Here is a 12,741-nt window from a genome sequence, read left to right on the forward strand (position 1 = left end):
GAAAATTAACACAAATAGAGTCGTCCAAAGACGACAAAATCATAAAAACAAATGAAATACAATTGAAATATGTAAAAATCATTTATTTAACTAAAAATATAAAAAATATAAAATATTTCTCGCGTCTAGCACAATCAAAATCGTCTATGTGACACAACTTTATTTATGAGTTTATCCAGAGATTAAATTCATGAATTGTTCTGTTGACATGTGTGGGAACAGCGCAGTTAGAGCATGGACATTATTCAACAAGAAAAAAAGAGCATTCACATCTTATCTGGATCTTTCAGTAGGAGAGCGCTCATTTGGATATTACCTGAATTTTAATATTTGTCCTTAGAAAGTTCTCTTTATTCCAATTATTTTTTCGTAAGGATCTTTATTCCAACCTAGCTTCACAAAATAATTTATTTAAATGAAATCCACCATTAGTTTATTTACCATTATATTTTAACAATACTCAGTCATTTTAAACAAAATTATCTTTATTCGAACCTCGGTCACCACCAAAAAACAAATCAAATATTTGTTTTTTAAGGACATGTCCTTAATTATAAATAAAAACGGATAAAAATATTTGATCCAAAATATATTTTTGGTGTGTCTATCGAACCTTCAGTAAAGTTGAAGGATAGATTTTCAATCAAGTAATTCCAGAATAACCGATTGATCTAAAGTATTCAAATACGTTAACTTTCTTTGACTATTTTTATTTATAATTCAGGACGAGATGAACGGGACCTGAATTATGGATTTTGGGTAATATAGTTGACTTCTTTTGAGGAGTATTGTACAAAGTGCGTAGGGATCATGGCATTCTTTAAAAAAATAAGTAGGATCATGGCATGATGTGTAATTGCAATTTTTTATATTAGGGTCACATTTAAAAGATTTTCAAAAGTCAAAGTCAGACCATATCATGACATAGTTTCAATTTTTTATTAAACTTTTACGGAGGATTGTATTTTAATAAAATGCCTAAAAAAAATATTTATAAATGCGTAAAATTAATATGTTTAAAATACAACCTAAAAATGTCATAAAAAATTTTTTGAAGGAAAAAAATGTTATAAAATTTTGAAAACTAATTTGAATACTTTTTTCCAAAAACATTTTGGAATCTGATTAGAATCCCTGTACTAAACTAATTAAGGAATCTAAATTAAGTTTTTTTTCGAAGTTATATTTAATTAGGTTAATTTATTTACTCCCCTGTCCCCAAAGTAATTATCATGTTTGGTCATTTACGAGTATCATCTTCATATATAAATGTTAAGTAAAAAATGTTGAATTGAGAGTGATAAAAGCGATATATTAATTAGACGATAAAATCGAAAAAAAGAGTAACTAATATTATATTGAAACTTGAAAAGATAAATTATTTTAGGACAATTTTCCTTTGGAAAAAGAATTAAAAATATATTATATTGAGAATTAAAGATATATTATATTTTAGGACAATTTTCCTTTGGAAAAAGAATTAAAAAGAAAAGATATATTATATTGAGACAGATGGAAAAATATATTTGTGTGAACCTAATAACCTCCGAGCGTAATCGTATAAACTAATCATTCAAGTCGAATAATATCCTACCGAGTGGCAATACATTTTTAATGATTGGCATGACTTGTTAAAGAGATCTTTTTAAGATTCGTTAAATGTTTGAATTAAAGATTTTAGCAATTTATTAGTAATAAAAAATAACTAATTGAGCGGAGCCAAAGGTGCATTTATTAAATTCCAAAAGCAGCACCCAAGTCTTTTTCTCTCGACTATAAATAAGCGTCATGCATTCATTCATTCAAAAGCTCCTAGCTCCATTAAATTGCGATCCAACATCATCTTTTCGCACTCTTCCATGTGACTTCCCCCCAGCAAAGCCTAAGCATCTCACACCAAAACCATGCCGGTTAACATAACCTCAATCAAAACTTCCTCCGATGGAATCTGGCAAGGCGATAATCCCCTCGATTTCGCTTTCCCTCTCCTCATTATTCAAACCACCTTAGTGCTCGTCGTTAGCCGCTCCCTAGCTTTCCTCTTCAAACCTCTCCGTCAACCTAAAGTCATAGCCGAGATTGTTGTATGTACCCTATCATCTGCATTCATTTAAATTAAAAGTATTACTAACAAATGTCTTAAAAATATCGTTTAAAATTTCATAGATAAAAACTTTATCTTAAAAATACAAGTTAAACACATTATTTTCTAACCATTGAAAATACCGACAAGTGCCTTTTTCTCAAATTAATTATGTTTGGAGAGTTTTTTCTTCTTCTTTCAATTTACACTCCCTCTATTTTTTCACTTTCCCATTGTGCTTTAGTATAAGACTCTTTACGAAATTTATTGCATTTATATATTTCTTGCATTACTCCCTCTATTTTAAGACATCAAACAATAGTTAAGAATAATTTTGACAAAACAATAGTTTTTTTTTGTTTTACAAAAACAATAGTTATTACTACTTTAAACTTCGAAAATGACAAATCGAAAAGGAACACTTTTTTTTTAAAGGGAAAAATGAACACTTTTAATAACGTGATTTTATTATGGGTGGATAGTGATATATTTTTTTTGAATTGTATGTATGTATAGGGTGGAATTCTTTTAGGACCATCAGCTATAGGAAGAAACAAAGACTACCTGCAACGTATATTCCCTCGATGGAGCATGCCAACGCTGGAATCCGTCGCAAGCATAGGTCTTCTATTTTTCCTCTTTCTTGTGGGACTAGAGTTAGATCTAAACTCAATTCGCCGTACCGGTAAAAGAGCATTCAGTATAGCAGCTTGTGGAATCTCACTTCCTTTCGTCTCCGGCATTGGCGTCGCTATTGTTTTCCGCAAAACCATCGACGGAGCAGACAAAGCCGGATTCAGCACATTCCTAGTTTTCATGGGGGTTGCACTTTCAATAACTGCATTCCCCGTCTTAGGACGAATCCTCGCTGAACTCAAACTTCTCACAACACGCGTAGGCGAAACTGCAATGGCAGCAGCTGCATTCGACGACTTAACCGCGTGGATTCTTCTCGCTTTAGCAATCGCGTTAGCCGGAAAAGAATCCGACGACGGAGACAGTAAAAGCCCACTTGTTGCCGTTTGGGTACTTCTCTCTGGCGCTGGTTTCGTTGCTTTCATGATGATTTTTATAAGTCCCGTGATGAAGCGTGTGGCTCAAAGATGCTCAGTGGAAAATGAAGCCGTAAACGAAGTTTATATTTCTTTAACCCTAACGGGTGTAATGGTTTCAGGATTCATAACTGATTTCATAGGGATTCATGCGATTTTCGGCGCGTTTGTTTTCGGATTGACAATTCCAAAAAATGGTAATTTTTCTAAGAAGTTGATAGAGAGAATTGAGGATTTTGTAATGGGTTTGCTTCTTCCACTTTATTTTGCATCGAGCGGTTTGAAAACTGATGTGACTAAGATTAGTGGTGGAAAAGCCTGGGGGCTATTGGTTTTGGTGATTTCAGTTGCTTGTGCTGGGAAAGTTATAGGGATTTTTGTTGTTGCTATGATGTGGAGGATTCCAGCTAGAGAATCAATTACACTTGGAGTACTCATGAACACCAAAGGACTCGTTGAACTCATTGTACTCAACATTGGAAGAGAGAAAAAGGTTAGCTGCTTGTTGAAACTTTTCCCCCCTCTTTTTTGTTTTCAACTAAGGATAATTCATTTTAGGATCGTACTAATAAGTGTCTAAGTTACTATTTAAGGAATGCATAAAAGAAAAATTTGTCTTGAAGATGCAAGTTAAATATTATTCAAAGGAAGTATGTTATCTGAACCGTTATTCAAAAAAAATAAAACGTCATTTGGACAAAGTTACTTCTTTTGATTTCATAAATAATAATCTAAATACATTTGATGTCGTTTTCCTTCATTTTATTAGTTTCGTTTCACGAGTTATTAGCGTCAAGACAAACGCTAACGTGTTGGTCTTTTCGCTTTTATTAATAAAAAATAATTGAAGTTATTGATTTTATCAGATGATATAATGAAGGATAAAAATTAAATGAGGGGTATAATCTTAAGAAAAATGAAACGATATTAGTTTTGACATATATTTTAGGCTTAATAGCAGTTTTGGCCCCTATATTTCAAGAAGTTGCGATTTTGGTCCCCAAACTAAAATAATTCGATTTTGGCCCCCTATGTTTTGCCCCCTTTGCACTTTTGGGCCCCTAGGCCAATTTTGATCAAGTCAATGCTGACGTGGCGCCACGTGTGTTATTTTTTTATTTATTTATATTTTTTAATTAAAAAATTTTTAAAAAAAGTTTTTTTAATGAAAAAAACTTTTTTAAATAAAAAAATTACACACGTGGTGCCACGTCAGCATTGACTTTGTCAAAATTAGCCTAGGGGGCCAAAAGTGCAAAGGGGGCAAAACATAGGGGGCCAAAATCGAATTATTTTAGTTAGGGGTTCAAAATCGCAACTTCTGTAAACATAGGGGCCCAAAACTGCTATTAAGCCTATATTTTAGGACTAATAAATTTTTTTTTTTTGAAAGAGGGACTAATAATTTTTGACAAATAAAATATAAATAAACTCTTTTATATTGTTAGTCGTAATATTTGATTTTTACTATAAAACACAATTGGGACGTACGTGTAACGTGATAACATGAAAAGTTGAACAAAGTGTGCAAAGTTAAAATTTGTTTTCATACGCAACTTATTTGACTTGGTATATTTGCAGTGCAAAGTTAAAATTTGTTTTCATACGCAACTTATTTGACTTGGTATATTCATTTATATTTTTAACAATACTTGGTATCTTTTGTTGTTAGTTTCAATAGTTTAAGTGTATATGATGGGAAAATAATGTTGCAGTGAATTTCTGATTGACCGACTAAATTGGGAGAATATTTTATTATTCAATTTTTTAATGATATAAGCTATTGATTGGGGGGAATATAATATGATGATTCTTCAACCAAAAATGTTTTTGTTTTCGTCACTGTCTGATTCTGTTTGTTAGATACTTTTAAGTAGAGATGCCAATAGAGCCCCAAATTTTAAAGCCCACTTAAAAAAGCCCCCACCAAGCCCACTAAATTAAAGCCCCCTAATTGAAAAGAATTATTTGGGGCCAAGCCCACAATAAACTCTATTTATTTGTGGGCCTAATAAAGCCCCATATTATAATTTTTTTTTGACAGTTTATTTATGCAAAATAACTTATTCAAAATAGTTTATTTATGAAAAACAACTTATTAGAATGACTTTTTAAAAACCGCTTATTCAAAACAACTTATTTATGCAAAACAGCTTATTACGATCTCATTTTAAAAAACAACTTATTCAAAACAGCTTATTTATGCAAAAACAGCTTATTCGAAACAACTTATTTATACAAAACAGATTATTTGTGCAAAACAGCTTATTCAAAACAGCTTATTTATACAAAACAACTTATTCCGATTTCATTTTAAAAAACAACTTATTCAAAACAACTTATTTTTGCAAAACAACATATTTATGCAAAACAACTTATTCAAAACAGCTTATTTATGCAAAATAGCTTATTCGAAACAACTTATTTATACAAAATAGCTTATTTGTGCAAAACAACTTATTTATACAAAACAGCTTATTTGTGCAAAACAGCTTATTCAAAACAGCTTATTTATACAAAACAACTTATTCCGATTTCATTTTAAAAAACAACTTATTCAAAACAACTTATTTTTGCAAAACAACATATTTATGCAAAACAACTTATTCAAAACAGCTTATTTATGCAAAACAGCTTATTCAAAACAACTTATTTATACAAAATAGCTTATTTGTGCAAAACAGCTTATTCGAAACAACTTATTTATACAAAATAGCTTATTTGTGCAAAACAGCTTATTCAAAACAACTTATTTATGCAAAACAACATATTTGTGCAAAACAACTTATTCAAAACAGCTTATTTATGCAAAACAGCTTATTCGAAATAACTTATTTATACAAAATAGCTTATTTGTGCAAAACAGCTTATTCAAAACTACTTATTTATACAAAACAGCTTATTTGTGCAAAACAACATTCAAAACAGCTTATTTATGCAAAACAGCTTATTCAAAACAACTTATTTATGCAAAACAACATATTTGTGCAAAACAACTTATTCAAAACTGCTTATTTATGCAAAACAGCTTATTTGAAACAACTTATTTATACAAAATAGCTTATTTGTGCAAAACAGCTTATTCAAAACTACTTATTTATACAAAACTGCTTATTTGTGCAAAACAACTTATTCAAAACAGCTTATTTATGCAAAACAGCTTATTCAAAACAACTTATTTATACAAAATAGCTTATTTGGGCAAAACAGCTTATTCAAAACAACTTATTTATACAAAACAGCTTATTTGTGCAAAACAGCTTATTCAAAACAGCTTACTTATACAAAATAGCTTATTCCGATTTCATTTTAAAAAACAACGTATTCAAAACAGCTTATTTATGCAAAACAGCTTATTCGAAACTACTTATTTATACAAAATAGCTTATTTGTGCAAAACAGCTTATTCAAAACAGCTTATTTATGCAAAACAACTTATTCAAAACAGCTTATTTATGCAAAACAGCTTATTACAAATAAGCTCTTTCTGCATAAATAAGTTGTTTCGAATAAGCTGTTTTGCATAAATAAGCTGTTTTGAATAAGTTGTTTTTTAAAATGAAATCGGAATAAGCTATTTTGTATAAGTAAGCTGTTTCGCACAAATAAGCTGTTTTGTATAAATAAGTTGTTTCGAATAAGCTGTTTTGCACAAATAAGCTCTTTTTGCATAAATAAGTTGTTTCGAATAAGTTGTTTTGCATAAATAAGCTGTTTTGAATAAGTTGTTTTTTAAAATGAAATCGGAATAAGCTATTTTGTATAAGTAAGCTGTTTTGCACAAATAAGCTGTTTTGCACAAATAAGTTGTTTTGTATAAATAAGTTGTTTCGAATAAGCTGTTGTGCACAAATAAGCTATTTTGTATAAATAAGTTGTTTCAAATAAGCTGTTTTGCATTAATAAGCTGTTTTGAATAAGTTGTTTTGCATAAATAAGTTGTTTTGAATAAGTTGTTTTTTAAAATGAAATCGTAATAAGCTATTTTGTATAAATAAACTGTTTTGAATAAAAAAAAAACTTTAAAAATAGTTTTTTTTTTTAAAAAAAAAAACTTTAAAAGAAAATGTTTATAGAAATTTTGGGGCTTTTTGGGGCTTTTGATTTGTGGGCTTGCATAAATGTGGGCCTTTTAATCTTGTGGATTTTTAAGCCCCATTACTATGTGGGCTGGGGCCAAAACTTCAAGGCCCCATGATATTGACACCTCTACTTTTAAGGACAAAAGTATAACTTTTTTATTATCTTTATTTGGAGCAAAATATTGAGTAAATAGTCAATTACCTTCTGAAATTGTAAGTTTCGTCAATTACCCTCCTGAAATTAACAAAACTTCAATTACCCCCATGAAATTGCACAGCCTTAATCAATTTACCCCCTCCGTCAAATTTTTCTGTTAGTGAACATGACTTTTTGCAAATACCCCCCTGAAGTTTTGCACTTAGGTGCAAAATGCCCCCTGAACTTACAATTTCAGGGGGGTAATTGACTATTTACTCGCAAAATATTAGATCATTTTGCTTATATTTAAAACACCATACGTAACTCTTTTATTGTTTCTCTAAAAAAAAACACTTTTATTGTTTATATATTTTTTTTGTAGTGATACTAATAGTTTTTTTTTTTTGTAGTGTTTTATTGTTTATATTTGTTACTATGGGAGGAGTTAATGTATAAGAGCGAATACGGTCCCGTCATAAAATGGGAGATGTGGTCTCCAATTTTGTTTTAAAAAAACTGACTTTCTTTGGACAATAATTTTTTTTAACAAAACACTCAAGTACTCCTAAAATAATTTTTTATTGAGAGACTAAGAATTAGCTAAATTTTTATTGAGAGACTAAGAATTAACTAAATTAATATTAACTACCATTTTTTGTGAATCTTGAAACATTCTCAAATAATTTTTTATTTTATTTTTTCTATAATAAAAAAACTTTAGAATTCATATGTTTGTTTAGATTTTTTAGTATTTTAGATTTTTTTTTGAAGGACAGTACTTTAGATGTTAAATAATGATTTTGATCAATTATTACATTTTCTATCCTAAGTATTTAGTTCTAATATTCACAATAAATGGAAGAAAAAAAATTAAAAGTGATTGCAAGAGCTACGAAATAAATAATTATTGTTATTTTAGTCTGTAGAGCAATGTTTTAAAACCCGGACCGGTAGTCGAACTGGTTAAGGCACTGGGTCAGTGGTCGGACCAATGGGTCATTGGTCGGACCACATGACTATTGACCCAGTCTTTATGAAAAAAGTCATGACATAAATTTCATAATATAAAAGTTAATAAAACTTCTTCTATGAAAATATATTTTATAATTATCAAATAAATATGTGAGTAATTATTTTTTTAGGAACATGAGAGATAATTATAAAATATAATTTTTTTATCATATATATATAGTTCATGTATATTTATATACTCGTGAGAAATAAAAGTTTCAGTTAAATATATATAGTTCAAATGGAAATTTAACAAGTAAGTTCACAAAGCCAAGTGATAAGTGTTAACAATATTGTGCTGCATGTACCCGGTTCAACTCCCATTGGCCACAGTTTGATAATTTTTTATAAAATAATCATTTAGAATCCGGACCGGTTCTCGGGTAGGTCATAGCGGTTCATCGGTTCGTCCACCCGGCCCACACTGGTCACATCGGATTTCCTGGGTTGCTTACATATCCGGTCTGATTGGCTGACCAACCCGCACATCCCTCCGGTTCCCGGTTCGACAGGTCGGACCGACCGGGTCGGTCCGGGTTTTAAAACACTGCTGTAGATTTTTAGATGGAATGATAGATGGAATGTTGATTCAATGAGGAGGGAATTTTTTCTGTGCCATGATCAGTTCTTCCCATTTCCCACCACTTTCCTAGCCTTAGTATTAACATGTGCAATTAAATGCTTATTCATAAAATAATTTTTTTGATGATTCATTGTCAGAAGAAGTTTAATTAGCAAGAGATATTTGAAAAGAACAGAATGTGAAGTTAATCTATAATACTCTCGTTATATTGTGTGACGACAAAAGCAAATACTAGATTTTTTTTTTTCCATTACCAATTCTATTTTTATGATATATAACAATTTTTTTTTCTTTTTGGAACGGGAAAGATTACTAATTCTATTATGTGTTAGAGGTTTTTTTTTTGAGGAAAATTATGTGTTAGAGGTTATTATGCGTTATACACATGTTCACACTTCTTTTTTCAAATAATTTCTTTAATGTATAAAAAAAAAACAGTATGAAAATCCTATCAAAATATTGACATGAAACTTTAAAGTATTAATTAGGTTCTACCTATTTTGCTTTTTAATAAGTCTTTCTCAATCTAACTAACAGTCATCTTGTCTTTCTTAGGCAAAACAATAGTAGTTGACTTTATTTTATAATTTGGCTGGGCAACTTGACTACTATAGTACTCCCAGTAGGGAATAAACATTTGGCCTGGTATCAAATTATTGCTAACTCTTTTTTTTTTGAATAGCAATTATAGCTAACTTAGCCTATGGTGATTCTTTTTTTTTTTTTTTTTGAAATGCATCAAAACTAATGAAAGATAAACAATAGAAATATAATCTAAGGTTGTATACACGAAATATAACAATACTTTTTTTAAGAGACAATACCTGTATATGCAAATCAAGACTTAAACAAATAATTCATTTATTCATTCTCTTGAAATGGAACATGTTCCAGTACATCCTGAGGTGGTTATGACATTTTCATCTACACAAACTGCCCCTCTTATTTTACTTTGTCGTTATATGAACTGTATAGTCAATGTATTATTACAACTACATGTTTTTTAACTAAATTTAATTACAGGTTTTGAATGACGAAATATTTGCAATCATGGTACTTATGGCTCTGTTCACCACCTTCATCACAACCCCACTAGTAATGGCAATCTACAAACCAGCTCGTGGCATCACAACCAAGACAATTCGCAAGCTAGGCGACATGTCCTTAAACTCTAAAGACAAAAATGCCGTAGATGAGCTACGAATCCTTGCTTGCATCCACGGTTCAACCAACATTCCATCTATCATCAACCTCATTGAATCAACTCGTAGCACAAAAAATTCCCTCCTCAAACTCTTCATCATGCAGCTTGTTGAGCTCACGGAACGTTCATCTTCCATCATCATGGTTCATCGCGCTCGTAAAAATGGTTTTCCTTTCTTCAACCGGTTCAATCGTGAAGAATGGCATAACCGTATTGTTGGGGCTTTTCATCTGACCTCTAGCCAATTGGGTAAGGTTATAGTCCAGTCCACTACGGCGATATCTTCTCTTTCCACAATGCATGAGGATATATGCCACATAGCAGACGAAAAGAGAGTGACATTGATCATATTACCCTTCCACAAACATTGGCGGCTGGAAGAAGTTGATGATGAAAATGACAATGAGTTCCATGCAGTGTCGGAGAATGCTGGAAATGAGTGGATAGGTGTGAACAAAAGGGTACTAAAGAATGCTCCTTGCTCTGTGGGTGTGCTTGTGGATAGAGGGTATGGCCTTGGGTCGAAGAATTTGGGCTTAGATGGAAATATAGCCCAAAGAATATGCATTGTGTTTTTTGGTGGACCTGACGATCGCGAGGCTCTAGAGTTGGGAAAGAAAATGGCTGAACATCCGGCTGTTGCAGTGACCGTTGTAAGGTTCGTTAAGCAAAATGGGATGATCGGTAATAATATAGTTTTACTCCAATCACCTGACCAAAATACCGACCAAAGTTATAGCTTCTCAGTCGCAAAAATGAACAGACAAATAGAACAGGTAATGCTCCAAATAGATTTAGTGTTAAATATGTTTATAGTCCTAATTGAGGAAATTGTAGCTTCTCAGTACAAAGTTAGCTAGGAGGACTATTTTGTCACATTTTCAGAAATTAGAATAAAAACAAATCATTGTCTTAGTTTTAGACTAAATATGATTATGATTTAAAAGTATAAATATTTTTTTTACACAATCAATTAATCATAGCAGTTTGATCATCGAAAATATTTGACTTTATACGCAATTAATTCTAAAGTACATGCATGAGTGATTGATAGACATCTATAAAATTTATTACACTCATATGTTTAAGTGAACTATAATTTATTCTTGAGCATTTGCCAACTATTTTCAGAGATTTTTATTTCAAAAGAATAAGCTTGCTTACTTATGTTTAGTCATCATATATCTGTACAATTTGAATATTTTCATATAGACACTTTTGTTAATTAATTGCAGGAGTTGGATGAAAAGGCAATGGAGGAGTTTCAAAGCAAGTGTGGTGAAACAGTGAAGTATATTGAGAAGGGTGGTGGCAACATTGTGGAGGAGGTGATAACATTAGGGGAAAGCGCAGATTATGATCTCATAGTTGTTGGGAAGGGTCGGTTTCCGTCGATTATGGTGGCAGAACTAGCAGAGAGGAGAGCTGAACATGCAGAGTTAGGTCCCATAGGAGACATTTTAACATCCTCAACAGGAAGCAAGATGGTCTCATCAATACTTGTTATTCAACAACATGATGTGACATTAACAGAAGATGCACCGATGTACACGGTCAAGGTGCATGATGAGAATGTTGCAGAGGTTTCATCTGGAAGACATGAGATCACTATAGTAAATGCAATGTAACTTATACTTAAGCATTCTATTGTCACATATAGATCATGGGAGACGATACAACTCCAACGTATAAGAAGGCTATAAATGAGAGAAACTTCAAACCAAAAAAATTCCTCTCTATAATGAAATCACATCACATCACATCTAAGTAAATATGTAATTGTCCTTTCATTTTGGTGGGTTAGAATTAGTACCACTGGGCGCATCGATCTTAAACTTAAATCAAATAAAAGTTACAGAGATTTTCTTTTTTTCTTTATGAAGGGTTGTACACTGTATGAACTAGTTTCTCTAAAAAATTACAAATGCAACCTAATTTTCTTTTACTTTTTTCGTTCATACAAACCCAATGACAAAATTCACACACTAAGTGCTAAGAAATTCCTTAAAAAAAAAAAAGTGCTAAGAAATATTTCCTCAAAAAAAAAATGCTAAGAAAGGAGAAATTACATATTTAAACCCGCGCCTCGGTAAACATAATATTTTTGCACTTTTTAACTAAGTTTTACTTACAAAAAAAAAAAGTTTTACTTACCAAATATACCACCTAATTTTCCGTGGACTATAAATTGAACTCACTCACGAGTCACAAACACTATCCATTGAGATCTTGATAGCCTTTTTTTTTTTCCTGAGAGAATGATCTTGATAGCTTAAACTCACCATTTTGAGTTTTACCTTTTACTGTATTTTATTCGTGGTTAAGAGTGTGGACAATGGAGTACTCTAAAATGGATGACTAAAGTGTATCATTCATTCATCCACTCTAAAATGGTTGGGAGTATAATGTGACACCCTCTACCCGAAAATATTTAAAAACATTCACAAGCATAGAACATTTGGATTATTTTTCATTTTAAAAACATTGTAAAATTGTGAAATAACATAAATCAAATTACGAAATATCATAAAATCTCAAAGAGTACAAGCCAAAATAGTTAGTCACATTATACAGAGCTGACTATATA

General features: G+C 31.1%; 1 protein-coding gene across 1 annotated transcript; it reads left to right on the forward strand.

Moving 5' to 3' along the window:
• The first annotated feature begins 1,792 nt into the window (after window positions 1-1,792).
• On the forward strand, window positions 1,793-12,099 carry LOC146910374 (cation/H(+) antiporter 20-like). Its single transcript, XM_085723117.1, has 4 exons — window positions 1,793-2,084; window positions 2,600-3,628; window positions 9,974-10,930; window positions 11,390-12,099. Exons 1-4 carry the CDS (start codon window positions 1,905-1,907, stop codon window positions 11,780-11,782), a joined length of 2,559 nt encoding a protein of 852 aa, XP_085579243.1. The 5' UTR covers window positions 1,793-1,904; the 3' UTR covers window positions 11,783-12,099.
• The last annotated feature ends 642 nt before the right edge of the window (window positions 12,100-12,741 follow it).

This window comes from Medicago sativa, chromosome 7 (genome assembly GCF_051527215.1).
Source record: "Medicago sativa cultivar Bolivia chromosome 7, Bolivia_mono, whole genome shotgun sequence".
NCBI lineage: Eukaryota > Viridiplantae > Streptophyta > Magnoliopsida > Fabales > Fabaceae > Medicago > Medicago sativa.